The following is a 27095-nucleotide window of genomic DNA, read 5'->3' as shown; positions in this document are numbered from 1 at the left end:
GCCAATAGCCCAATCCAGGTCTCTCACATGGGTAAGGAGCCCAAGCACTTGGGCCACTTTCCATTACCTTTACAGGCCATTTGCAGGGAGCTGGATAGGAAGTTGATCAACTGGGACATTGCAGGTGGCGGTGTTACCCACTATACAACACTGGTCTGTGAGATTTACTTCTTAATAAGTAAAATTATTAATTAAAACAAAACACAGTTACACAGAAAACCAGCTTTGAGTTTTAAGGTTTTAAGACATTGAAAAATAAATGGGGCAGGTTTTGCGGTGCAGCTGGTTTACCTGCTGCGTGGGAGGCCCGCATCCCATACTGGAGGCGAGTGCCAGTTTGCGTCTTGGCAGCTCCACTTCTGATCTGGCTTCTGACTAATGCATCCTGGGAGGCAGCAGGTGACAGCTCCAGTACCTGGATCCCTGCCACACACGTGGGAGACCTGGATGGAGTTCCAGATTCTTTGGCCTGATTTGGCCCTGGCTGTTGTGGACATCTGAGGAGTAAACCAGCAGATGGAAGACACCCTTCTCACTCTTTTGGTCATTCTACCTCTCAAGTAGATGAAAATAAACATTAATAGAATAAAATAATATAAAAACTCTTATCCTGCAACATACTACAAGGACACAGATGGACAATTCAACTTACAAAACTGACATGTTACAAAACACAGTGAACTGCCCACTCCCTTTTGAATTTATCTACTTCAGGTAATCCTAAACTCATTCCCACAAATAAATCTAAAGGCTTTAATTTGTTTATGAAAAACAGTAATATAAATCTGTTTTCCTTTCATTTTTAGTTGAAAATAGATCAATTCAGATCCTTGCTTAGTATATACTAAGTTGATCTTCAGTATATGAAGGTAATTGAAAATGAAACTCGATAAAGGGCGGGATGGGAGAGGGAGAGGGGAGGGCCACGAGAGGGAGGGAGGTTGGTGGGGGGGGAGCCACAACAATACAAAAGTTGCACTTTGTAAATTCACATTTATGAAATAAAAAAAAGAAAGAAAATAGATCAATTCAGAAAGTCTATAGACTCAGTCCTCTGTACATCTCAGACATGTCTTTTTAACTTTGCACCTTTGTCAATGCTCAAACCTTCTTTATTTATATTTTGCATGACATGCAGAGTGGACAGTGAGAGAGAGAGAGAAACAGAGAGAAAGGTCTTCCTTTACCATTGGTTCACCCTCCAATGGCCGCTGCGGCCGGCACGCTGTGGCTGGCGCACCACACTGATCCGAAGCCAGGAGCCAGGTGCTTCTCCTGGTCTCCCATGCAGGTGCAGGGTCCAAGGACTTGGGCCATCCTCCACTGCACTCCCAGGCCACAGCAGAGAACTGGACTGGAAGAGGAGCAACTGGGACAGAATCTGGCACCCCAACCAGGACTAGAACCTGGTGTGCCTGCACCGCAGGTGGAGGATTAGCCTAGTGAGCCGTGGCGCCGGCTGCATGCATGTATATTTTTATATTATTCATTAAAGAATAATACTTGGAAAAAGTATTTAAAGTGACTGTCCATAAGGTTTTAGCTATTATTTTAAGAAATTATCAAAATGGGTTCTTCTTTAAGCACATTATACCTTTAAGTTTGGATTTAGTTTTCTTCAGGGATAGTCTGTTAAAATGCAGCTATCATGTATGCATAATACATGAAAAGTATTGGCTGGTGCTGCGGTTCACTAGGCTAATTCTCCGCCTGCGGTGCCGGTACCCTGGGTTCTAGTCCCGGTTGGAGCGCCCGATTCTATCCCGGTTGCTCCTCTTCCAGTCCAGCTCTCTGCTGTGGCCTGGGAAGGCAGTGGAGGATGGCCCAAGTGCTTGGGCTCTGCACCTGCATGGGAGATCAAGAGGAAGCACCCAGCTCCTGGCTTCAGATTGGCACAGCGCATCTGCTGTAGCAGCCATTTGAGGGGTGAACCAACGGAAGGAAGACCTTTTTCTCTGTCTCTCTCACTAACTCTACCTGTCAAAAAAAATATATTTAAAATGCCACTAAGAAATACATCCTGAGGCTGGCATCATGGTATAGTGGGTTAAGCTGCTACCTTTGAGGATGCCATCCTGTATCAGAGCGCTGGTCCAAGTTCTGGCTGCTCTGCTTCAGGTCCAGCTCCTTGCTAATGTGCCTGGGAAAGCAGTGGAGGATGGCCCAGGTACAAGGGTCTCTGTCACCCACCTGGGAGACCTGGATGAAATTCCAGGCTGTTGGCTTCAGCCTGGCACAGCTCTGGCCATTGTAGCCATTTGGGGACTGAACCAGTGAATGGAAGATCCATCTCCCCATCTCTCTGTCTCTGTCTCTCTATCTCTCTTGGCTCTCTCTGTTACTCTTTCAAGCAAATAAGTAAATCTTTAAAAAAATAAAAAGAAATGTACCCTGATTTCAGAGATGTTTAAACATAGAAAAACATGTATCTTTTTTTTTTTTTTTTGGACAGGCAGAGTTAGACTGTGTGAAAGAAAGACAGAGAGAAATGTCTTCCTTTTTCCTTTGGTTCACCCCCCTCAAATGGCCGCCATGGCTGGCGCGCTGCACCATCCGAAGCCAGGAGCCACGTGCTTCCTCCTGGTCTCCCATGTGGGTGCAGGGCCCAAGCACTTGGGCCATCCTCCACTGCACTCCCAGCAGAGAGCTGGCCTGGAAGAGGAGCAACCAGGACAGAATCCGGTGCCCCAACCAGGACTAGAACCTGGGATGCTGGCGCCACAGGTGGAAGATTAGCCAAGTGAGCCGCGGCGCCGGCCAAAACATGTATCTTATAACTCATATATTTTTAATGGAAAAGTAAATGATAGAAAGTACTCTTAAAAGAGTTGGACAGGGGCTGGGATGGTGGTATAGTGGGTAAAGCCGCCACCTGCAGTGCCAGCATCCCTTATGGGCACTGGTTCATGTCCCTGCTGCTCCACTTCCAGTTGACAATACTTTTTTTTTTTTTTTTTTTTATTTACTTGAAAGTCAGAGTTACACAGAGAGAGAAGGAGAGCCAGAGACAGAGAGGAAGAGGTCTTCTATTCACTGGTTCACTGCCCAGTTGGCTGCAATGACTGGAGCTGCACTGATCCGAAGCCAGGAACCATGTGCTTCTTCCTGGTCTCCCACGTGGGTGCAGGGCCCAAGCACTTGGGCCATCCTCCACTGCCTTCCTGGGCCATAGCAGAGAGCTGGACTGGAAGTGGAGCAGCTGGGACATGAACCAGTGCCCATATGGAATGCCGGCACTGCAGGCAGCGGCTTTATGCGTTACGCCACTGCGTTGGCTCCATGGAAACTTCTTACAAAACATGCAATTAGGCCGACGCCATGGCTCACTAGGCTAATCCTCTACCCGCGGCGCCAGTACCCCGGGTTCTAGTCCCGGTTGGGGCGCCCGATTCTGTCCCGGTTGCTTCTCTTCTAGTCCAGCTCTCTGCTATGGCCCGGGAAGGCAGTGGAGGATGGCCCACGTGCTTGGGCTCCTGCACCCGCATGGGAGACCAGGAGAAAGCACCTGGCTCCTGGCTTTGGATCAGCGCAGCGCCAGCCGTAGCGGCCATTTGGGGGTGAACCAATGGAAGGAAGGCCTTTCTCTCTGTCTCTTTCTCTCACTGTCTAACTCTGCCTAGCAAAAAAACAAAAACAAAAAACCAAACATGCAATTACTGTATGACCTAGCAAATGTACTCTTGGGACATTTATTCCAGAAAAAGTCAAAACTTTTGCTCATAAAAAAATTCTGTACAAAGAATGTTCATAGCAGCCTTATCTGTAAGAACCAAAAACTGGGATCAGCAGAAGTTGTTCAACAGGTAAGTGGTCCATCCATACTGAACACAACTCAGAAATAAAAAAGAATGAGCTAGTGTCATACCCAGTGACTTCAATGAATCTCCAGGGAATTATACTATATGGGGAAAATAAAGTACCAAAAAGTCAGTTTAAAAAAAAAATTAAGGTTTATTTTATTTATTTTAAAGGCAGAAAGAGAGAAAGAGATCTTCCAGCCATTGGCTCACTCCCCAAATGGCTATGATGGCTAGGCCAGGTGGAAGCCAGGAGCCAAGAACTCCTTCCAGGTCTCCCAATTAGGTGGTAGGGACCCAAAGACTTGGATCATCTTCTGCTGCCTTCTCAGGCATGTTAGCAGGAAGCTGGATTGGAAGTGAAGCAACAGGGACTCAAACCAGCACTCCAATATGGGATACAGTGTCATGGGTGGTGGTTTAACCTCCTTTGCCAGAATGCCAGCCCCTAAACCTTGTATTTTTTAAAAAGATATGGCTCTGTGGACTGAGACCTAGGTGGTAGTGACATGTCTAAGTGTACCAAGAAGATCAGAATCATCAGTAAACACAGGACCTGCCTGCCTCCTGAAAAAATGGTGAAAACTAAAATCAGCCAGCTCACTGAGTCCACATGCTCCTTCTGTGGCAAAGCCACGATGAAGAGATGAGCAGTGGGATTCTGGCACTGCAGTTCCTGCATGGACACAGGAACTGGTAGGGCCTGGACCCACAGCACCACTTCTGCTTCACAGGAAAGCCCACTATCAGAAGCCAGGAGGGACTGAAAGACCAGGAGAAGCTCCAGCATTTCAGACATCACTAGCCTACAGTAACAAAACTGTCTAGACTGTTACTTGTATTAATTGGAAATTCTGATTGCATTGTGTTAATACTGCTTTTTCCAAAGGCACATGATTTATAATTTCCTAATTTGTATTGCAAAAGAATAAGCATACTGAGATTATAATCCAGTCTTTTTTTTTTAATAGTACTCAAATGAAATGATACGGCATACAAATAGAGGCCTAACAGGTTGGGTATACATCTTGGCTTTTTTTTTTTCTGTTCTTGCAAGTTTGACTTTTTTGAGATATATTGGTACAAACTGTGCAAACTTTTTTTTTTTTAAATCAGTTAATGAACTTTGCTTCTAAAGGTGTAAGGTATATTAAAGGATATAAATATATCATCCCCTCATCCCCCCCCTTTTTTTTTTTTGACAGGCAGAGTGGACAGTGAGAGAGACAGAGAGAAAGGTCTTCCTTTTGCCGTTGGTTCACCCTCCAATGGCCGCCACAGCTGGTGCACTGCGGCCGGCGCACCGTGCTGATCCGATGGCAGGAGCCAGGTGCTTATCCTGGTCTCCCATGCGGGTGCAGGGCCCAAGCACTTGGACCATCCTCCACTGCACTCCCGGGCCACAGCAGAGAGCTGGCCTGGAAGAGGAGCAACCGGGACAGAATTGGTGCCCCGACCGGGACTAGAACCCGGTGTGCCGGCGCCGCAAGGCGGAAGTTTAGCCTGTTGAGCCGCAGCGCCGGCCTATCATCCCTTTTTTAAAAAACAAAATGGTATGATTCTATGCATATAACATTTCTAAAATTAGAGCATTTTACAATAGAGAACAATTCATCGTTGCCAGAGCTAAGGATAGGACATGGTGGGGAGGTATATAGGAGAGAGGGAGATGTAGTCATGAAAAAGCAAAACAAAGGATACTTATAGTGATGGAATTGTTCAGTATCTTACATGTGGTGTCTGATGCATGAATCTATACAGATGAAAAGATCGTATAGAAATCAGTACACACGGCCGGCGCCGCGGCTCACTAGGCTAATCCTCCGCCTTGCAGTGCCGGCACACTGGGTTCTAGTCCCGGTCGGGGCACCGATCCTGTCCCGGTTGCCCCTCTTCCAGGCCAGCTCTCTGCTGTGGCCAGGGAGTGCAGTGGAGGATGGCCCAAGTCCTTGGGCCCTGCACCCCATGGGAGACCAGGAGAAGCACCTGGCTCCTGCCATCGGATCAGCGCGGTGCGCCGGCTGCAGCGCGCCAGCCGCAGCGGCCATTGGAGGGTGAACCAACGGCATAGGAAGACCTTTCTCTCTGTCTCTCTCTCTCACTGTCCACTCTGCCTGTCAAAAATTAAAAAAAAAAAAAGAAAGAAAGAAATCAGTACACACACAAACACATACAAGTACACAGTAAATACAAGTGAAGCTGGAGAAATCTGAATACAGCTATAGATAATATTAATGTCAGGATCCTGGTTGTGACATTACACTATTGTTCTACAAAATGCTACCACTGGGATGAACTGCAAAGTGGATGAGGGATTTCTGTATTATTTTTTGCAACTGCACATGAACCTACAATTAGCTCAATTAAAATTTAATTTTAAAAATGTATGCCTCAGAATCTTTGAAATTTAGTAAGTGCTATGGAAGAAGTAAAGGACAATGTGGGGGTGGGGAGGGGCCACTTTAAATAGAACAGCAGAGAAATGCTCAAAGGCACATGAGCTGGACCCTAGAGGGCGAGAAGTTTCCAGTCATGATGGCAGAGAGAGACCACTGCATATAGGAGGGCATTATGGTGAGAAAGGGTGCCACAGCTACAAGAACAAAACCAGCCTGGCAAAGATGGAGCCTCACCGTTAGCAACTTCAGGAAGAAAAGAGTCTGGGATGTGGTCAGAGCTATACATGGAACCAAATCATGTTAATGATTTTGATTTTATGCTAAGAGCAAAGAAGAGCCTTAGCAATCATTGGGAAGAGCAAAACTAACTATGAGAGGAAGTTTAGATGCTTGAGGAGACTGAAGATGGCAAAAGATGACCAACATGCCTCAATTATTTCACCATTCGGCTTGAGGCTAGCCTTGGCTAAACTAATGACTTTCGTGCCAGCTCTGCAAAATACTCCAGAGACCATTCCAAGACCCTCAATCAATAAACCATTAGCAGCTGGGCTGGGCAGGATGATTGCAAGGTTGGGTCCCTTCATTTCTTGGGCAGGCCCTGGAATTGAGCTGAACTTAGAATCTCGGTTTGTCTGCATGTTTCCAGTAAGAAGAACCAAAACTTCATGTACACGTTCAATATCAGGTAGACAAATTGATTTAGATGCTCAGTTTTAACCTTGAGGTCACAGTTTTGCAACAAGATTTGAGATTTTGGGCATTACTATGGGAATAAATGTATTTATAAAGTCACAATTTATTTTCAAAGGAATGTTTGATGAACTATTAAAAACTAAAATTACACCTGAAGGTACATAAATTATATTATTATAAATTATACAGTTTCAAAGTTTATAATTCAGGTCCATCTGATTTCTTATGAGCACCTGGAACTCCTCTAATCAGTGTGTGTCTTACCTACAAATAGCAACTCTCAATATTCATCCTCACAAGTTATTGCAGCAAGGTGCATTTTTATATATTTTAAAAAAGATTTATTTATTTGAAAAGCAGAGTGACAGATAGGCAGAGGCAGGGAGAGAGAAAGAAATCTTCTACCCACTGGTTCACGCCCTAAATGGCCACAATGGCCAGAGCTGCGCCAATCCAAAGCCAGGAGCCAGGAGCTTCCTCTGGGTTTTTCCATGTGGGCAAAAGAGCCCAAGGAGTCAGGCCATCTTCCACTGCTTTCTCAGGCCATAGCAGAGAACCAGATTGGAAGTGGAGCAGCCAGGACTCAAACTGATGCCCATATGGGATGCCGGCATTGCAGGCAGCAGCTTTACCCACTACACCACAGTGCCAGCCCCAGCATTTTTATATTTTAAGCAAACAAAAAAACCCTATGCAGGTGAGATTATGGAAAAACTGTGCCATTCATGCATTGTTGTTATATTCTGTGAGTACATTCATATTGTTTTCATACAAAACTATTATGTCTTCAGGCCGGCGCCATGGCTCAATAGGCTAATCCTCTGCCTGCGGTGCCGGCACACCAGGTTCTAGTCCTGGTCGGGGCGCCGGATTCTGTCCCGGCTGCCCCTCTTCCAGGCCAGCTCTCTGCTGTGGCCCGGGAGTGCAGTGGAGGATGGTCCAAGTGCTTGGGCCCTGCACCCACATGGGAGACCAGGAGAAGCACCTGGCTCCTGCCTTCGGATCAGCGCAGTGCGCCGGCCGCTGCGGCCATTGGAGGGTGAACCAATGGTAAAGGAAGACCTTTCTCTCTGTCTCTCTCTCACTGTCCACTCTGCCTATCAAACAAAACAAAACAAAACAAAACTATTATGTCCTCAAATGCTTTTCAAGGGGCCGGCACTGTGGCATAGCAGGTTAAGCCTCTGCCTGTGACACCAGGCATCCCATAAGGACATCGGTTCAAATCTCAGCTCCTTCACTTCCAACCCAGCTCCCTACTAATGCTCTTGGGGAAGCAGCAAAGGATGGCCCAATTGCTTGGGCCCCTGCACACATGTGGAAGACTCAGAAGAAGCTTCAAGCTCCTTGCTTTGGCCTGGTCCAGCCCTGGCTGTTGCAGCCATTTGGGGAGTGAACCAATAGATGGAAGATTTCTTTCTCTCTTTGTAACTCTGTCTTTCAAATAAATAAAAAGTAAATCTTTGGGGCAGGCACTGTGGCACAGTGGGTTAACACCCTGGCCTGAAGCACCAGCATCCCATAAGGGTGCCAGTTCAAGACCCGGCCGCTCCACTTCCAATCCAGCTCTCTGCTATGGGATAGCAGTAGAAGATGGCCCAAGTCCTTGGACTCCTGCACTCATGTGGGAGATCAGGAAGAAGCTCCTGGCTCCTAGCTCCTGGCTTCGGATCGGCACAGCTCCAACCACTGCAGCCAACTGGGGAGTGAACCATCAGATGGAAGACCTCTCTCTCTGTCTCTACCTCTCTCTGTAACTCTTTCAAATAAATAATAAAAAAAAACTTAAAAAAAGTAAATCTTTAAAAAATGCTTATCAAGTAAAACTGATACTCCAGACCCTCCTCCATGTACCATCGAGTATCAACCAGTACAATAGCTGAGAAGCCATTAAGTGATATTTTAGAAGTATTAAAATAATCAATATAGCATGTTGATTATAACATCAACTACTGCAGATTGGATTACATTTGAGGAGATGAAAAGTCATTTTAGAACTCAGTGATCTGGGGCTGGCACTGTGGCATACAGTGTAAAGCCATGGCCTGCAGTACTGGCATCCCATATGGGCACCGGTTCAAGCCCTGGCTGCTCCACTTCCAATCCAGCTCTCTGCTATGGCCTGGGAAAGCAGTGGAAGATGGCCTGAGTCCCTGGGCTCCTTGTACCTGCATGGGAAAACCCAGAGGAAGCTCCTGGCTCCTGGCTTCAGATCAGCGCAGCTCCAGCCATTGCGGCCATCTAGGAAGTGAACCAGCAGATACCAGCAGATGGACAACCTCTCTCTGCCTCTCCTTCTCTCTCTGTGTAACTCTTTCAAATAAATAATAAATCTTTAAAAAAACAAAAAAACAAAAAAACTCAGTGATCGCACAGCCAGGAGTGAGGGAGATCTGGAAAAAATGACACCAGAGCAGCTAATGTTCATGCTGTTGCTATGGTCACTGTCATGATCACTATCAACTGTCGTTTGCTGACGGCCTACTATGTGACAAGCATAACATTAAGAGCAGAGGGCTGTCTGCTAGCCAGCTATCTCAATATCCTTTCCCTACTTTTCTAACCTAAGACAATAAAATTTCACCATTTCATTCTCTCCAGGCTACATCATTTCCATTTCTCAAGGGCAGAAACATCAATTCTCAGTAACATGTGAAACTGTGGTCCACTCTGACTCCATCTCCCCAGGACCTCTTGTGGTATAGGTGTTAAGTACTACAGTGTACCATGTATGCTTTTGGGTGACAACTATTACATTTCACTAGTGTGGAGAGTGTGAATGTATGTGCATTCTTAATGTCCATTAAGGGTCATTTACCAGAGAAAACAATATCCAAATCACAGAAGACAAAGTTTACCTTCATTAGAAGAGAACTATTCCAAGATTTTACAAGTTCAATAGCTCTTAGGTCTTGCCAACTAATGAAGTTGTGAAAATGATGTCCTGTTTTCCTATGAAAGATGGAAACAGTATTTTGAGACTCAATATAAATCAGAGACTCCATGAAAGATCTGCATACGAGAAAACAACATGAGAGACCAAACTGTAACGTCTAAGTAGCCAACTTAATGATACAGCCTTTCTGAATGATGTCTCTTGGATTTTATAAACTGAACAAAGTGCGTAACTATTAGGAAGTGAGGTACAACACGAAACTTGAGATCAGATTCTATCTGAAGAGGCATTCCTTTGGAAACATGACAGTGTGCACAATTCTAAAAACAAACATAACTTATGAGAAGGCCTTTGATGATTTGATCTATAACTTTTTAAAAAGGATTTATTTATTTATTTGAGAGGCAGAGTTACAAAGAGGCAAAGGCAGAGAGAGAGAGAGAGAAAGAGAGAGAGCGGTCTTCCATCTGCTGGTTCACTCCCCAAATGGCTGCTATGGCGGGAGTTGGGCCAATCCAAAACCAGGAGCCTGGAGCTTCTTCTGAGTCTCCCACATGGGTGCAGGGGCCCAAGGATTTGGGTCATCTCCTACTGCTTTTCCAGGCCCATTAGCAGAGAGCTGGATTAGAAGTGGAGCAGCTGGAGCTCAAACTGGTGTTTATATGGGCTGTCGGCACTGCAGGTGGCAGCTTTACTCACTATACCATGGTGCCAGCCCTTCGATCTATAAACTTTTAAAGCAAGATAAAAATGCCAATGTTTCTCCCCTGCATTGCATTTATGAGACAAACTCCTCTAATGTACAAAGGGGCTGAAATATAGCCTAAGCCTTTTCTACACCTCTCAGCTTGAGGATGGGCTTAGCCATTGGGAGCCTAACATACTTAATAAAATTTCCCTGATAAATAAAATTTCCCTGATAAACAAAATTTGATCAAGCCTCAGGTCAATACTACAATTACAGTACAGAACTAAGAAATACAGAAGAAAAAAAAATCTGGAATGCAGAGTAATTTATATACATATATATTGAGACTAAATTTCTTGAGGATAGGCATTTAAAAAATTTATTTATTTATTTGAAAGAGTGACAGAGAAAGAGGGAGAGACAGAGAGAGAAAGAAAGAGAGAGATTCCCATCTGTTGGTTCATTCCCCACATGTCCACATCAGCAGGGGCTGGGTGAGGCTGAGGTCAGGATCCAGGATCTCCATTCAGGTCGCCCACATGGATGGCAGGAAACCAAGGACTTGAACCATCATCATCTGGTGTCTCCCAGGCACACTAGCAACAAATTGGATGAGAAGGGGAGGTGGGACTCAATCCCAGGCACTCCAATATGGGATGCAGGCAACCCAAGCAGAGTTAACTATACCACGACGTCCACTCCAGGACTGTCATTCTTATTCTTCATCATATTGAGTTCGGCAACCAGCCCAGTGCCTTACTTCTGTGAGCCCTGAAACAGTTACTGCGTGGATCCCAGCTCGTGTGATTCATAGTTGATTTGATATTGCTAATTGCCATTCTCCCTGACCTGGGGTTACTAAGCAGAAGTCTCCTTAAGAGACACAGTAACTAGAAGAAACAAACAGCTTATGGTTTCTTAGAACAAAAGAAATTTGAAAGAACCAAGATGGAGGAGATACCACTTGGAGTTATTTGAGAAAGCAGGCTAAACACATCAGCAATTAAATATACTTAATAAAAAAGAAAACTTAAGGACTGAAAAAAGTTACTATAAAAGTCATTTCCTGATCGGAGGAGGAGAGGGTTGAGAAACAAGGAGAAAAGCAAAAAGAAAGTTCAAAGTTTAGACCTCTGACAGCAACAAGAAGGAAAATAACATTTCTACGGCCAAGAGGATAGGAATGTACCAAGAGGAAAAATAAAATAAAAACAAATCAGCGAGCTGGGAGGAGGCGGACTGGCTGGGACTAGAGCGAACAATAGATTTTTCCACAGGGACCAGTCTTTCTCTGGCAAATGGGCAACAAGTACTTCCTGCTGGCTCTGAGCTGTGCCCACTGCTGTGTCTTGGCTGTTTGTTGGGAAGCTTGTAGAAACTGCTAGCAACAGAGTGGCTCACTGGGGTCCACTGAGCCGAATGCGGCTCCAAGATTTTAAGGCAAACAAGGCATGAAGCCATGGGAGTTTTTCTGAAAAATACCCAGCTTTGGTTTCTATAAACAGCGTTTCCAAGACTCATAAAAGAATATGGATAGTTCAAAAGAGAACAAAAGGACAGCCAAGAAATGAAACTCATAATTAACTGCTTAGGAAGAAATCGTATCCTTTTCAACAGCAGCAACACCAGTAAAGGAAGTGAACAGTATCGGAATCTGATTTTTCTACGTCTTCTAAAAGGAAGGTGTGGTCCTAGTGTCACACAAAAGCCTCACTTCTTAATACTCTGGCCTTCCTGTCATCAGTGGTATGGAAGCAGCAGGTCCTGATGAAAGCAACCTCATTTCCAAATCAGCTGCTCCCCTGGGAACACTCTCCGGGCTCCTCTAACAATACCATCCACTTCCTAGATTTGTCTTGGTCCTGTTTTGTCAGCTTTTTCTTCCCTGACACCCTTTAAGTTTAGTAATGAAATGTGGCCTAGAGGTTAAGCTGCCAGTTAGGGCACCCACATCCACATCAGTTCCTGGCTCCAGGCCCTGACTCCAGCTTCCTGCTAATGCAGGTGCTCAGAGGTAGCAGGCGATGGCTCAGGTAGCTGGGTTCCTGCCACTCACACAGGAGACAGGGATTGAGTTCCTACTTCCCACCCCAGCCCAGCCATGGCAGGCTTTTAGTATCTCAAATAAATAAATTTTAAGGATAAAATAGGAGCCAGCTTTGTGGTTTAGCAGGTAAAGCCACTGTCTGCAATGCTAGCACTCCACATGGGTGCCGGATTATGTCCCAACTGCTCCTCTTGTAATCCAGCTCCCTGCTGATGGCCTGGGAAATGCAGAGTAGGGTGGCCCAAGTATTTGGGCTCCTACCACCCATGGGAGGAACCTGGAAGAAGCTTCTGGTTCCTGGCTTTGGCCTGACCCATCCTCTGCCATAGCAGCCATTTGAGGAATGAACCAGCAGATGGAAAATTTCTATGTATCTCTCCCTCTCTCTCTCGCAGTCTGCAATTCTACCTTTCAAATAAATCTTAAAAATAATTTTGGGGAAGACACTCATAGTCCTAGTCTTCAACCCAGTGTTCTTTTCTCCAGATAATCTCTGCCAGAGAACACACCTATTTCCCAATGCTTCACCAATGGTTCTCAGATAGGGGACATTTGGCAATATCTGGAGACATCTGTGGTTGTCATAATGGTGGGGATGTGCATGCTACTGGCACCTAGCAGGTAGAGGCCAGAGAGGCTGTTAAACATGTGCAATGCCACAGGGAGAGTTCCCACAACAAAGAATTATCTGGCCCCAAACGTCAATAGCACCATTAATTAGACACCGTGATCTACACAGATAGCTTTAAATAATTCATTTCTTCATCTGACAAGTACATTACTATTTTGAGATGTGCCCAAAGTGGGTGGTGCAGGGGGACCGCAGGCACAGGCCTCAATCTGAGATGCACCATGCCCTATAAAACCAGAGCACCCATCTGCAGATTTCCATGTCTCAATCTACATCGGACCAATGATCTGGAGAAGTCTAGGATAACTCCACATCCACATGTCCAAAACTCAACCACTTCAGCAGCTCCCCTTGTACCCACCACCACCACCATCACCCACCCCATTCTTTTCTTCTAGTCTCTATAATTTCTATCATGTCTGCCCAAACATGAAGGGCAGAAACATTGGCAAACTCAAATTTCCTCCTCTTGCCTAATACTGGATGAAAATCCAAGTCCTTATGAATTCACTGAATATATTCCTCAGACTCCTCCCACGTTTTTTCTCCACTGCCCAAGCACAAGATGTCCTTTGCGGTTCAGTGCTTACGAACACAGATACAACTAACAGTATTGGTTTTTTTTAAAAAAAAAAAAAAAAAGTAAAAAATACACGCTGAAGGCAATATGAGGGCATTGGAAAGAACACGTGCTTCAGAGTCAAAAAGAGAATCTGAAATCTTGGCTCTATGTACTGACTGACCTTGAACAATGTACTTATTTCACTTCAGTTTCTTTCTCTTTTGTAAAAAGAGACATAATACCTAAATAACAGGTTTTAAGAATAAAGAAACTTATAGTATCACAGGTAATGACTATGTGGTAGTTACTCTATTACAATCATGTTTATATATACCTCATCTGTTATAAATAATGGATTATTACATTTGAAGTAGACTGAAAATATAAACCATATACATGTATTATATTTCTAAAATTTATTAGGCTCCTCTAACTCTCTTTTGGTATAAGCTAATGTTTTAGATCTTCAATCCATGCTTATTTGAAAAGTTAACTTTAAAAAAAAAAAGGAACAGAGAATTTAATGACAGCAACAGTTTTTTTAATTGTTATTATTTGATAGAAGCCAAGCCCAGATGATAGGCAGGGAACATGCTTTCATCCTTTTTAACCAAGCAAAACTGTTCTCGATTCCCCAATTTAAAACTGCCTGGACAGGTTTCTTAGCAGTGTGTCCACAGCAGCGTGAACTGAGAGTGGACAGCTTGCCACACAACGCACTTACTTGTTCCACGTAATGAAAGTTGCTCTCTGTGTTGATATGCCAAGACCAACAACTTGATTCATCTGTATTCCAGCAGCTAGAAGACAAATAAAACATGTGTTTAAAAAGCTAGTGAAGTTTTGCATTATAATATTACAGTACAGAAAAGAAATGACTTGATGTCATTTCTTCAGACAAACATGTGGCATCTCCATTTGTAAAAATTTTGATTGACATGTCATAATCACACAAAGGAGGGGACTTCAGGAACTGAATTATAATAAGTTACTTTGGTGCACAAATTTTTGAAATTCATGCATAGTTTTTTCATAATGTGCATTTTCAACCAGCTTTTTGAAGGATCCCTGTATTTAACTGGCATTTCTTTCTATTACCATTTTTTCTTATTTGGACTCTTTGGGCCCCTCACTACGAGTTCTTCACAAAACATCTAACAGATTCTTGTGAAGTACACTCACTGTGCTATGATGCAGAACACTGCAACTTACTCCTCCTATCTGTGTCATGGTTAGCCAACCTGTTTTCCAGCCTTCTCTCCCCTTCTCAACTACTAGTAACCACTACTCTATGTTCACCTGACTTCTTTTCTTAGCTTCAACATATCTATGCATCTAGCTTATTTCACTTAACACAATGTCCTCTAGTTCCATCATTTCACTGCAACTGACAGGATTTCATTCTTTTTTATTGCTGAATAGTATCCCATTGTTTATACATCCCACATTTTCTTTTTTTTTTTTTTTAAAGATTATTTACTTGAGTTACAGAGAGAGGAAGAGACAGAGAATCTTCTAGCCACTGGTTCGCTCCCCAGATGGCTGCAATGGTCGGAGCTGGGATGACCCAAAGCCAGAGGTCAGGAGCTTCTTCCAGGTCTCCCACATGAGTGCAGGGGCCCAAGGACTTGGGCCATCTTCTACTGCTTTCCCAGGCCATAGCAGAGAGCTGGATTGGAAGAGGAGCAGCCAGGACACGAACTAGTGCCCATATGGGAGGCGAGCACTGCAGGTAGAGTCTTAGCCTACTATGCCAAAGCACAAACATTTTCTTAATTCATCCATGGGTAGCACCTAGGTTGATTCCAGATCTTAATTATTGTAAACAGTGTTCTAATAAACATGTGAACCCATTTCTTACCTCTCTGTTTTAAATGTGCATGTGTGTGTGTCTTTGTGTGTGTGTGTGTTTGTGTGTGTGACAGAGACAGAGACAAAGAGAACACATTCTCATCCACTGGTTCACTACTCAAAGGCCCACAATAGCCAGGGTTAGGCCAGGTTGAAGCTGAGAGTTGGAAATTCAATCCAGGTCTCTCATGTGGGTGGCAAGAGCCCAATTATTTTAGCCACCTGTTGCCTCCCAGGGTCTGAATTAGCAGGAAGCTGGAATCAGGAGCCAGAGCCCAAACCAAACCCAAGCACTTAATGTGGAGCAAGGGGATCTTCACCACTAGGCTAATTATCTGCCTCTCCTAGCACTCTGATATGCTGACTTCATTTCCTTTGGATACATACTCATAAGTGGGATAGCTGGATCATATGATAGATCTACTGTTAGTTTATGAGGACCATCCATAATGGCTGTATTAATTTACATTTCCACCAACAGTGTGTAAAATTTCCTTTGGTACAGTAGTTAGGTTGCCACTTGGGATGCCCACATCCCATATCAGAGAGTCTGGCTCAAGTACCAGCTACTCCACTTCCAATCCACCTTCCTGCTAATATGCAACCTGGGAGACAGCAGATGATGACTCAAGCAATTGGGTCCCTGCCACCCACATGGGAGATAAATATATTTTTTTAAAGATTTATTTATTTACTTCAAAGGCAGAGTTACAGAGAGGCAAGGAGAGATAGAGAGGCACAGAAGCAGAGAGGCAAAGAGAGAGAGAGAGAGAGAGGGAGAGGAAGGGACGGAGGGAGGGAGAGATGGAGATAGAGGTATCGATCTTCTGTCCACTGGTTCACTCCCAAAATTCCTGTAACAGCTGGAGCTGGGCTGATCCAAAGCCAGAAACCAGGAGCTTCTTCAGGGTCTCCCTCATGGGTACAGGGGCCCAAGGACTTGGACCATCTTGTGCTGCTTTCCCGGGCACATCAGTAGGGAGCTGGATTGGAAGTGGAGAAGCTGGGATCAAACCAGTGTCCATATGTGATGCCAGCACTGTGGGCAGCAGCTTTACCTGGTATACCACAGTGCCAGCCCTAAGAAATAAATACAGTTTTTAGCTCCCTTTTTTCTACATCCTCAATAGCATGTAATGTTTTGGATTTTTTATAAAAGTCATTCTAATGGGGGTGAGATGATATCTCATTGTATTTTTGATATGCATTTCCCTGATGGAGAACAATAGTGAGCATTTATTCACGTATTCATTGGACATTTGTATTTTTTTTTGTATTTTCTTGTATTTTGAGAAATACCTATCTAGATAATAAAATAGTCTTTTTGTTTTAAAAGTTAGAAAAAAAAATACTAAGCAAAGTTAGGTTGGGGGCTGGCACTGTGGTATAGTAGACTAAGCCTCTGCCTACAGTGCCAGCATCCCATATGGACACTGGTTTGAGTTCCAGCTGCTCCACTTCTGATCCAGCTCCCCACTAATATGCCTGGGAAAGCAGTGGAAGATGTTCCAAGTGCTTGGGCCCCTGCAACCATGTGGGAGACCCAGAAGAAGTCCTTTCTCCTGGCTTCAGTTCAGCCCAGCTCTGGCCATTGTGGTCACTTGGGGAGTGAACCAGCAGATTGAACTAACTCTCTCTCTCTCTCTCTCTCTCTCTCTCTCTCTCTCTGTGTGTGTCTCTCTACCTCTGTCTGTAACTTCACCTCTCAAATAAATAAGTAAGTCTTTTCAAGAGGACTTATTAGGTTGAATTTTTTTCCTTGATGATACTAAAAGATTGAATCTTAACTAGGCAGCAGTCAATCTTTTCATTTTCCTAACTTTATAGCCCAAATGCCTAACCACTTCCCATTTCTTTTTTTTTTTTTTTTATGTTTTATTTATTTATTTGAGAGAGTTACAAACAGAGAGAGGGAGAGAAAGAGAGAAAGGTCTTCCAATCACTGGTTCACTCCCCAAATGGCCATGACAGCTGGATCTGGGCCCATCCCAAGCCAGGAGCCAGGAGCTTCTTCCAGGTCTTCCACATGGGTGCAGGGGCCCAAGCACGTGGGCTATCTTTCACCACTTTCCCAGGCCATCAGCAGGGAGCTGCATAGGAAGCGGAGCAGCCGAGACTCAAACTGATGCCCATATGGGATACTAGCCCTGCAGGCAGAAGCTTAACCTACTAAGCCACAGAGCTAGCCCTCTTTTTTTTCCTTTCCTTTTCTTTTTTTTTTTTCTGACAGGCAGAGAGAGAGACAGAGAGAAAGGTCTTGCTTCCGTTGGTTCACCCCCCAAATGGCCGCTACGGCCGGCGCACTGCACCGATCTGAAGCCAGGAGTCAGGTGCTTCCTCCTGGTTTCCCATGCGGGTGCAGGGCCCAAGCACTTGGGCCATCCTCCACTGCACTCCCGGGCCACAGCAGAGAGCAGGACTGGAAGAGGAGCAACCGGGACAGAATCCAGCACCCCAACCGGGGCTAGAACCCGGGGTGCCGGCGCCACAGGCGGAGGACTAGCTAGTGAACTGCGGCACCGGCTTTTCTTTTCTTTTCTTTTCTTTTCTTTTCTTTTCTTTTCTTTTCTTTTCTTTTCTTTTCTTTTCTTTTCTTTTCTTTCCTTTCCTTTCCTTTCCTTTCCTTTCCTTTCCTTTCCTTTTCTTCTTTTCCCTTCCCTTCCCTTCCCTTCCCTTCCCTTCCCTTCCCTCCCCTCCCCTCCCCTCCCCTCCCCTTCCCTTCTCTTTCCTCTCTTTCCTCTCTTTCCAAGATTCATTTATTTATTTCAAAGGCAGAGTCATAGAGAGAGGGAGAGGCAAAGAGGATGAGAGAAAGATCTTCCATCTACTGGTTCATTCCCCCAAATGGCTGCAATGTCTGTGACTGGGCCAGGATGAAGCCGGGTTCATGGAACTCCATCTGGGTCTCCCACTTGCACCATCCTCTGCTGCTTCCCCAGGCATGTTAGCTGGGAGCTGGATCAGAAGTGAAGCAACCAGGATTTGAACCAGTGCTCATATGGGATGTCAGCATTGAGGGCAGCTACTTAACTTGATGTGTCACAACATCTCAGTGGGCAACAAAGCTGGTGGATGGCAATTAAAGACCCTCAGGGAAAAGAACATAATTATTAAGGTGAAGTCTTATTTTGAACACAAACAGATGTCAAGGTGGCAAATAAAAACAAAGTTTTTGATCCAAGTTTCTTAAATACAGCAACTCAAATGTGTGTGTGTGTGTGTGAGTGAGAGAGAGAGAGAGAGAGAGAGAAAGGAGAGAGAGATAGAGAGAGAGAAATTCTTTTAAAATCAATTTACCCAACATGAGACACCTTCAATTTGAGTTCTGAGGAAAATGTATCACTCTTTATATGCATAATTACTTCAAAAATGTTTAACCGGAATTTAATCATAGGATACAATCAGACAACCCCAAAGTGAGGTACAGTCTAACAAATTGGCCTGTATCTGTGAGAACTGTCAGTATCATGAAGAACATGCTCCAGACTAAAGGAGAACAAGAGACAAAATGGAATACCTCATCTTTGGTTGGAGTCTAGATTGTAAAAAGATAAGAGAGAATATTAAAGTCTGAGTACCACAAAATCTATGCATTAATGGTAAATTTTCTGAGCATGATAACTGCGTTGTGGTTATATAGGAAAATATTCTTTTCCTTTGGAGACAATGTTGCAGTATAGAGGGGTGACAACTAAGCCTTGAATGGTTTGGAAAAAAATAGTTTGTAGAGAACTGCAAACAATGCAAAATATGTTCAGAACTAAGAGAGGTCTACAGGTTTCCACTGTATTATTTTTGCAGCTTTTTAATAGGGTTTGAAACACTTCACACTCAAAAGATGAGGAGAAGCAATTCAGATGGAAAGATGAAGTCAAAGAGCTTTTGGAATTTACATTTACAAATCATCACACGCCATAGTCTTAAACAAGGCTGTAGTGAAAACACTCTTAAACAGCTAAGATTTTATGCCAGGAGGGTACTTTTCCAAGTGGCCACGTAAAAAACTAAACAAAAAAATTTTTTATAATGAAGGTAACTCAGTTGTTAACTATGCATAATAACTTTGTTTATAATCATCTGGTACTTTGTACCCAACAGGAAATAAAAACAGCACAAGCTACAACCTGGAACAAAGGAAGGTTAACACTTATTATATTACAGCTACAAAGAGACAAACCAGAGGAGACAGATGCTGTTACCTTTCTTTGATAAAGTGCCTCACTGTAAACCACAAATTTCACCCTGAAAAATATGGGAAGCTATGTCCCCAATAAAATACTGTATGCATACTGTAACATAAGAAAACCATAAACTCTTATTATAAACATAATATACTGTAGAGATTATTATTTTCATAAATCCAATTACCTTTGACAGCATCTTTTATTACAGCAATAAATTGAACCCAGAGAACATCAGGATCAATTTCAACCCAGCCAGTTTGAGGATAAAGACTTTCCACCTATTTAAGAAAGAAAAGATTTAGTAAAAACATCATTAGATCGTCAATAGAATCCGTCATAAGACTGCTGGTTAAAATAATTAACACATGATTTTATTACCTAATTAACTTTATTGCTACAATTAAAAGTATATATTAAATAAAAAGAACTTTCTACCAACACCAAAATATCATAAGTTCATGAGTGTTCATAAGTTTACAAAAGACTTCAGCTTCTTTTATCTTTACCTTTATTTTCCAAATTTTCTACAATGAAGATGTATTTTTATAATAAAAAATTAGACTTTCAGAAAATAAGCAACAAACCAAGAAGGATCCGGGTTTCAGTTCAGACTATGATGGAATAAAAACACTCTATCCTGTGTGTCTCCCTGAATACAAATATGAAATCTGGACAGAGTACAAGGAATAGCTATTTGCGTGCTCTGAAAAAGTATACACTAGCAGGCAGACTGGGAAGTAGACAAGAACTGCAGCGCTATTAACCTAGTGGTGAGTGCCCCAGATTTCTTCTGACATCCCCTGGCCTGGACCCCAGGTTCCCTGAGAACCAGAACTGGGTCCCAAGCATGGACCAGGGGACACTCTAGTGTTTGGCTCAATGAACAGGAAAGAGAACTCCTAACACTCACGCTATGGGAGAGATTTCCCCAGTTCGTTCCCCCCTACCTTGGGTCCATGCTTTTGTAGCCAGCCTATCCCCTACTTGTAGCCACAGTTGTGGGTTTCAACAAGCATCTAAAATACTGAAGCTTCCTGCTTCCCATGGCTACTTTTTCTCTCTCCCACTACTTGAGACCCGTTATGCCCAGAAGATTGGGGTAGCCAAAGCCTCACCTTTCTGGCCAAGGGACCAAAAAGGAATGCTGTGGGAATCAAAAAGTACCAGGAAGATCACAGAGAGGGAGAAGCTTGGGAAAGAAACCACAGAAAGTTGTGAATGAACTCTCAGGCTCACCCCACGTTGCACATGGGTGAATGTAATTCTAAACAGCAGACCAAAGATGTTAGGAACAGAATGAAGGGGCCAGCATTTGTTGCAGTGGGTGAAGCTGCTGCCTGCAATGCCAGTCCCATATCGGAGTCATGGTTCCAGTCCTGACTGTTGCGCTTCTGATCCAGCTCCCTGCTACTGAGCCAGGCCCTGCCACCCACATGAGAGACCAGGATGAAGTTCCAGCCTCCTGATTTCAGCCTGGCCCAGCCCTAGCTGTTACAGCCATTTAGGGGGAACAAATCATCTCTTTCTGTCCCTCCCTCTCTGTCACTCTGCTTTTCAAATAAAGTAAAATAAATCTTTTTTAAAAAAAGAAGAAGAGAACTAAGAGATAGGCTACTGCCTAGGTGGCCAGACTGGCCTCCAGGTTGCACACAATCAGGGCAGATCTGAACAGCACCACCCATATTTAAACAGAATTGACACTAAAACTACAGTCACAGACAGCTGGTCAGAATTTGTAGCTTAAGCCAACTGCAAAAATTATATCCTGAAAGAAAAATATCAATGTTGTTCACAGGAAAAATTTTAACTCACACTGGAAAAGTTAAGAAACAGACAGCAATGCCAAGATGACACAGTTTTCTGCTACAGACTATTTTTTTTTTAAGATTTATTTTTTATTTGAAAAGCAGAGTGACAGAGAGAGCAAGAGACAGAACAGAGAGAGAGAGATCCTCCATCCTGTGGTTCAGTCTCCAAATTCCCACAAGAGCCCAGGCAAAACCAGGCCAAAGGCAGGAGCTTGGAATTCAATCTGGGTCTCCCATGTTGGGTGGCAGGTACCCAAGTACTTGAGCCACCATCATCTGCTGTCTCCCAGGCACATTAGCAGGAACGTGGATGGAAAGCAGAGTGGGACTCAATCCCAGGGACTCTGATCTGGGATGCAGTGTCCCAAGCAGTGGCTTAATCCAATGCATCATAATGCCCACCCCAACACAAACTTTAAAGTGTCTATTATAAAAATATTCTTGAAATGAATGGAAAAACAGAAACTCTCAGCAAAGATAACTGTAGGGGGCAGGCGCCATGGCTCACTTGCCTAATCCTCCGCCTGCAGCCCGGCATCTCATATGGGTACCGCTGCTCCTCTTCCAGGCCAACTCTCTGCTGTGGCCCAGGAGGGCAGTAGAGGATGGTCCAAGTGCTTGAGCCCTGCACCCGCATGGGAGACCAGGAGGAAGCACCTGGCTCCTGGCTTCGGATGGGCGCAGCATGCCAGCCGTAGCAGCCATTTGGGGGGTGAACCAACGGAAGGAAGACTTTTCTCTCTCCCTCTCACTGTCTATAACTCTACCTGTCAAATAAATTAAAAAAAATTTTTTTTAAAGATAACTGTAGTAACCACTTCATTATGTAGATATACACTGAGGTAAATATACCAAAAAGATAAAAATACCAAAACATCATGTTATACATCTTAAATATAAACACACTTTTCTTAGCAAAATAAATAAATAAATAAATAAATAAATAACATTGAGAAAAATTAGACTTGAAAATTGAAATAATCAAAACTTAAAACTTACTGGATAGGCTTAATGACAAAGAGAAGAAAAGAAAGATCAATGGACATGATCTAATCTGAACAACAGAAAGAAGATGGGTAGGGCCGGTGCTGTGGCATAGCAGGTAAAGGCACCGCCAGCAGTGCCGGCATCCCAGTTCGAGCTAGTTTGAGTCCTGGTTGCTCCACTTCTGATCCAGCTCCCTACTATGGACTGGTAAAGAAATAGAAGGCGGCCCAGGTCCTTGGGCCCCTCCATCTGGGTGGGGGACCTGGAGAAAGCTCCTGGCTCCTGACTTTGGATCAGTGCAGCTCCGGCCACTGCGCCCAACTTAAGGGTTAACCAGCAGGTGGAGGACCTCTGTCTTTCTCTCTATTTCTCTCTCGGCCTCTGTGCCTTTCAAATAAATAAATAAATTTTAAAAAATGGAGATGAAAAAAAAAAAAGCCTCCAGGATGTATGTGATAACAGCAAATGGTCTAATATTTGTGTAATCAGAATCTCTTAAGAAGAAACAAAAAATTGTCAGTGCAGAAAAAAAGTGATGTCAGGGAAGTTATAATGCTGAAAGCTTCCCAAGTTCAGTGAAAGATTTAAAATCTATATATTTGAAAAGCTTGAAAAACCCCTACCAGAATATATCCAAAGGCTTACACACTCAGATACATCATAATTAAAATGCTAAAAACAGCTCTCTGCTATGGCCCAGGAAGGCAGTGGAGGATGGCCCAAGTCCTTGGGCCCTGCACCCGCATGGGAGACCAGGAGAAGCACCTGGCTCCTGGCTTCGGATCAGCACGATGCATCGGCCGCAGCGGCCATTGGGGGGTGACCCAACGGCAAAAGGAAGACCTTTCTCTCTGTCTCTCTCTCTCTCACTATCCACTCTGCCTGTCAAAAAAAAATGCTAAAAACTGGGAGCTGTCATTTCCTAGAGAAATGACAATCTATATTCCCTTTGCTGCAGCACCAGCATCTCATATGAAAAGACCATCATTTAATAATTCTAAAAGACAAGACCATCATTCAATAATTCTATATAAAAATTCTATATCAAAACTCCAGTAGGATTTTTTTCTAGAAAGACAAGATGATTATAAAATACATATGGAAGGGAAAAAAATCTTAAATAGCAAAAAATTAAAGAGGAATCATATTATTCATTTTCATTGTTTACTATAAAACTACAAGAATCAGAACAGTGTGCTGCTGGCATAAAAACAGGAAAACAGATCATTAAACCAGAATATAGAGTTTACAAACAGACCTGCACAAACATAGATAATTGGTTTTTGACAAAAATACAAAAGCAATTTTATGAAGAAAAGATCATTTTTAAAAAATAAACAGTATTGGAAAAATTGGCCATCCATATGTGAACATATCAACTTCAACCTAAACACAACTTGCACAAAGACTAACTTAAAATCAATCAAGATCTAAATGCAGAACACAAAACTGTAAAACATTAGAGAAAACATTTAAAACATGAGAACATTTTTCTGATTTGGGGTTAGGCAAAGAGTTCTTAGGTACAACACCAAAAGTAGAGCAGTATTCATAAAATAAAAAACTGGTAAGTTGGACTTCATCAAAGTCAAAAACATCTCTCTGTGAAAGATACTCTAAAAGAAAGATAAATAGAGGCTAACATAAATATCTGCAAATCACATAAACCTAGAACAGTATTTAATGTTCACAATAAAGAAATCTCAAAACTCAACAGTTAAGGAAAAAATTTAATTAAGAAATGGCCAGGGGCCGGCGCCGCGGCTCACTAGGCTAATCCTCTGCCTGCGGTGCCGCCACACAGGGTTCTAGTCCTGGTCGGGGCGTCAGATTCTGTCCCAGTTGCCCCTCTTCCGGGCCAGCTCTCTGCTATGGCCCAGGAGTGCAGTGGAGGATGGCCCAAGTCCTTGGGCCCTGCACCTGCACGGGAGACCAGGTGAGGCACCTGGCTCCTGATTTCAGATCAGCACGGTGCACTGGCTGCAGCGTGCGGGCCGCAGCGGCCATTGTAGGGTGAACCAACGGTAAAGGAAGACCTTTCTCTCTGTCTCTCCTTCTCTCTGTAACTTTACCTTTCAAATAAATAATGAAAATCTTAAAAAGAAAAAAAAAAAAAGAAAGAAAGAAAGAAAAGAAATGGGCAAAAGACTTGAACAGACTTGAACAGACACTTCACTAAAGAAAACACATGGATGGTAAACATGTACATGAAGATATTCAACAGCATTAGCCATTAAGGAAATGTAAATCAAAGCCACAATAAGGAGCTGGTGCTGTGGCACAGCGGGTTAAGCCACCACATGCAGTGCCGGCATCCCATATAGGCTCCAGTTCAAGATCCAGCTGCTCCACTTCCAATCCAGCTCTCTGCTATGGCCTGGGAAAGCAGCAGAAGATGGCCCAAGTCCTTAGGCCTCTGCACCCACCTGGGAGACCCAGAAGAAGCTCCTGGCTCCTGGCTTCACATCAGTGCATCTCTGGCCATTGTGGCCATCTGGGGAGTGAACCACCAACAGATGGAAGATCTCTCTCTCTCTCTCTATCTCTCCTTCTCTCTGTGTACCTCTGACTTTCAAATAAATAAATAAATCTTTAAAAAAAAAAAGCCACAATAAATTGCCATTCATTTGTGGATAACTAAACTAACAAGTACTGATGAGGAGGTGGGACAACTATAACTTTGATACATTGCTGGTAAAGATGCAAAATGGTATAATCACTCAGGAAAAGTCTGGCAATTTCTTACTAAGGTAAGCGTTCACTTCCCATACAACCCAAGAATCCTACTTTGGGGTACTTATCCTAGAGAAATGACAATCTATATTCCCATTAAAATCTGCACACAAATATTTCTAACAGTGCTATCCATAATCACCAGAACTGAGTAAAACTCAAATGTTAAAAGAAGTAAATGAATATATACATCCATATAATAGACTACTACTCAGAAATAAAAAGGAATGGGGGGCCAGCACCCGTGGCTCACTTGGTTAATCCTCCGCCTGTGGCGCCGGCATCCCATATGGGCGCTGGGTTCTAGTCCCAATTGCTCCTCTTCTAGTCCAGCTCTCTGCTGTGGCCTGGGAGTGCAGTGGAGGATGGCCCAAGTACTTGGGCACCTGCACCCACATGGGAGACCAGGAGAAGCACCTGGCTCCTGGCTTCAGATCGGCCTAGCTCCGGCCATAGCAGCCATTTGGGGGGTGAACCAACGGAAGGAAGACCCTTTTTCTTTCTGTCTCTTTCTCTCACTGTCTAACTCTATCTGTCAAATAAATAAATAATAATAATAATAATAATAATAATAATGTTATTCTATATTTGATTTAAAAAATTCCCTTTATCAGTTAAGCTAAAAAAAGAAATAAAGAGGAATGAACTATGGATATATTCAACAAACATGAATGAATCTCAAAGACATAATACTGAAAAAAAAAGTCTCAAAAGACTGCTTATGATATGACACCACTTACATGACATCCTCAAAAACACAAAACCATATAATTGAGAATAGATCAGTGGTTACCAGGAGTTAGATATGAGGGTAGGAGGTATGATTACAAACAGCTGGCACAAGAGAGTTTTTTGGTTACTCACATACATTTGTTAAAATTTATAGACCAAAACCATACCCCCAAAAAAGTCCATTTTACTTTGTTAAATTAAAAAAAAATTTGACAAAAATCATGGTTTCAAATTAAAACAATGGCTTGAACACATATAGTTATTTCCAATTCCTCTCAAGACTCTACTAAAAGAAAAACATTAAGGGTCAGCAGTGTGGCGTGGTCGGTTAAGGCACCACCTGTGATGCTGGCATCCCATGTGAGTGCTAGTTCAATTCCTAGTTGCTCTACTTCCCATCCAGCTCCCTGTTAATGGCCTGGGAAATGAGTGGAAGAAGGCCCAAATGTTTGGGCCCCTACCACCCAGGTAGGAGACCCAGAATAAGCTCCTGGTTCCTGGATTCAGCCTGGCCCACCCCCAGGCATCGTGGCTACTTGGGGAGTGAATCAATGGATGGAAGATCTCTCTTTCTTCTCTCTGTGTAACTCTTTCAAATAAATAAGTAAATCTAAAAAAAAAAAAAAAAAAAAAAGGAAAAACATTAAAAATGTTCAAAAGCACAAAGAAAAAGATAAAGAGAGCAAACAGGATCAGACTAGATTTTAACAAATGTCTTTGACATGAACAGTGAGTGGACAGGTGGTACATGGCTTAGAACAGAGAACAAAATGCCAGTACCTCAGTCCCTGCTTGGATTACACTATGCCTCTGCTCAACTCCTAGCCCCCATTCACGCAGGGTCAAGCCATTACACCATTAGAAAAAAAATTAAAAAAAAAAAAATAAGACCAGTCTCCCATTCTTCAGAAGGTGAGAACCCAGAGGGCAGGGAATGTGTCCTTTTTGTTCATTTGTCCTCCAGTGCCTAGGATTTTCCAGGTTTTTCCATTAAAAGGTAGATGCATGAACAAACATGAAATAGATGAGCAAACTCTCAGAGGGAAGAGATTCTAAGGTGGAACCTTGGAAATTAGAAGATCCT

The 27095-nt window shown here is 43.4% G+C and overlaps 1 protein-coding gene across 2 annotated transcripts in view; it reads right to left on the bottom strand.

The window, feature by feature from the left end:
- GK5 (glycerol kinase 5) overlaps positions 1-27095 on the bottom strand; it is a 95557-nt gene that overhangs the window by 63352 nt on the left and 5110 nt on the right. The window contains exons 2-4 of one of the 2 annotated variants that reach the window (XM_062213806.1): positions 19936-20029; positions 14441-14516; positions 9751-9844 (exon numbers count right to left, since the gene is read on the bottom strand). In XM_062213806.1, coding sequence (XP_062069790.1) covers positions 9751-9844; positions 14441-14516; positions 19936-20029 — 264 coding nt within the window. The remainder of the gene's footprint in view (positions 1-9750; positions 9845-14440; positions 14517-19935; positions 20030-27095) is intronic. The other variant, XM_062213814.1, reaches the window with a different exon arrangement.

The sequence above is a fragment of the Lepus europaeus genome, chromosome 2 (genome assembly GCF_033115175.1).
Source record: "Lepus europaeus isolate LE1 chromosome 2, mLepTim1.pri, whole genome shotgun sequence".
Lineage (NCBI taxonomy): Eukaryota > Metazoa > Chordata > Mammalia > Lagomorpha > Leporidae > Lepus > Lepus europaeus.
This window is presented reverse-complemented; position numbering and strand designations above follow the sequence as displayed.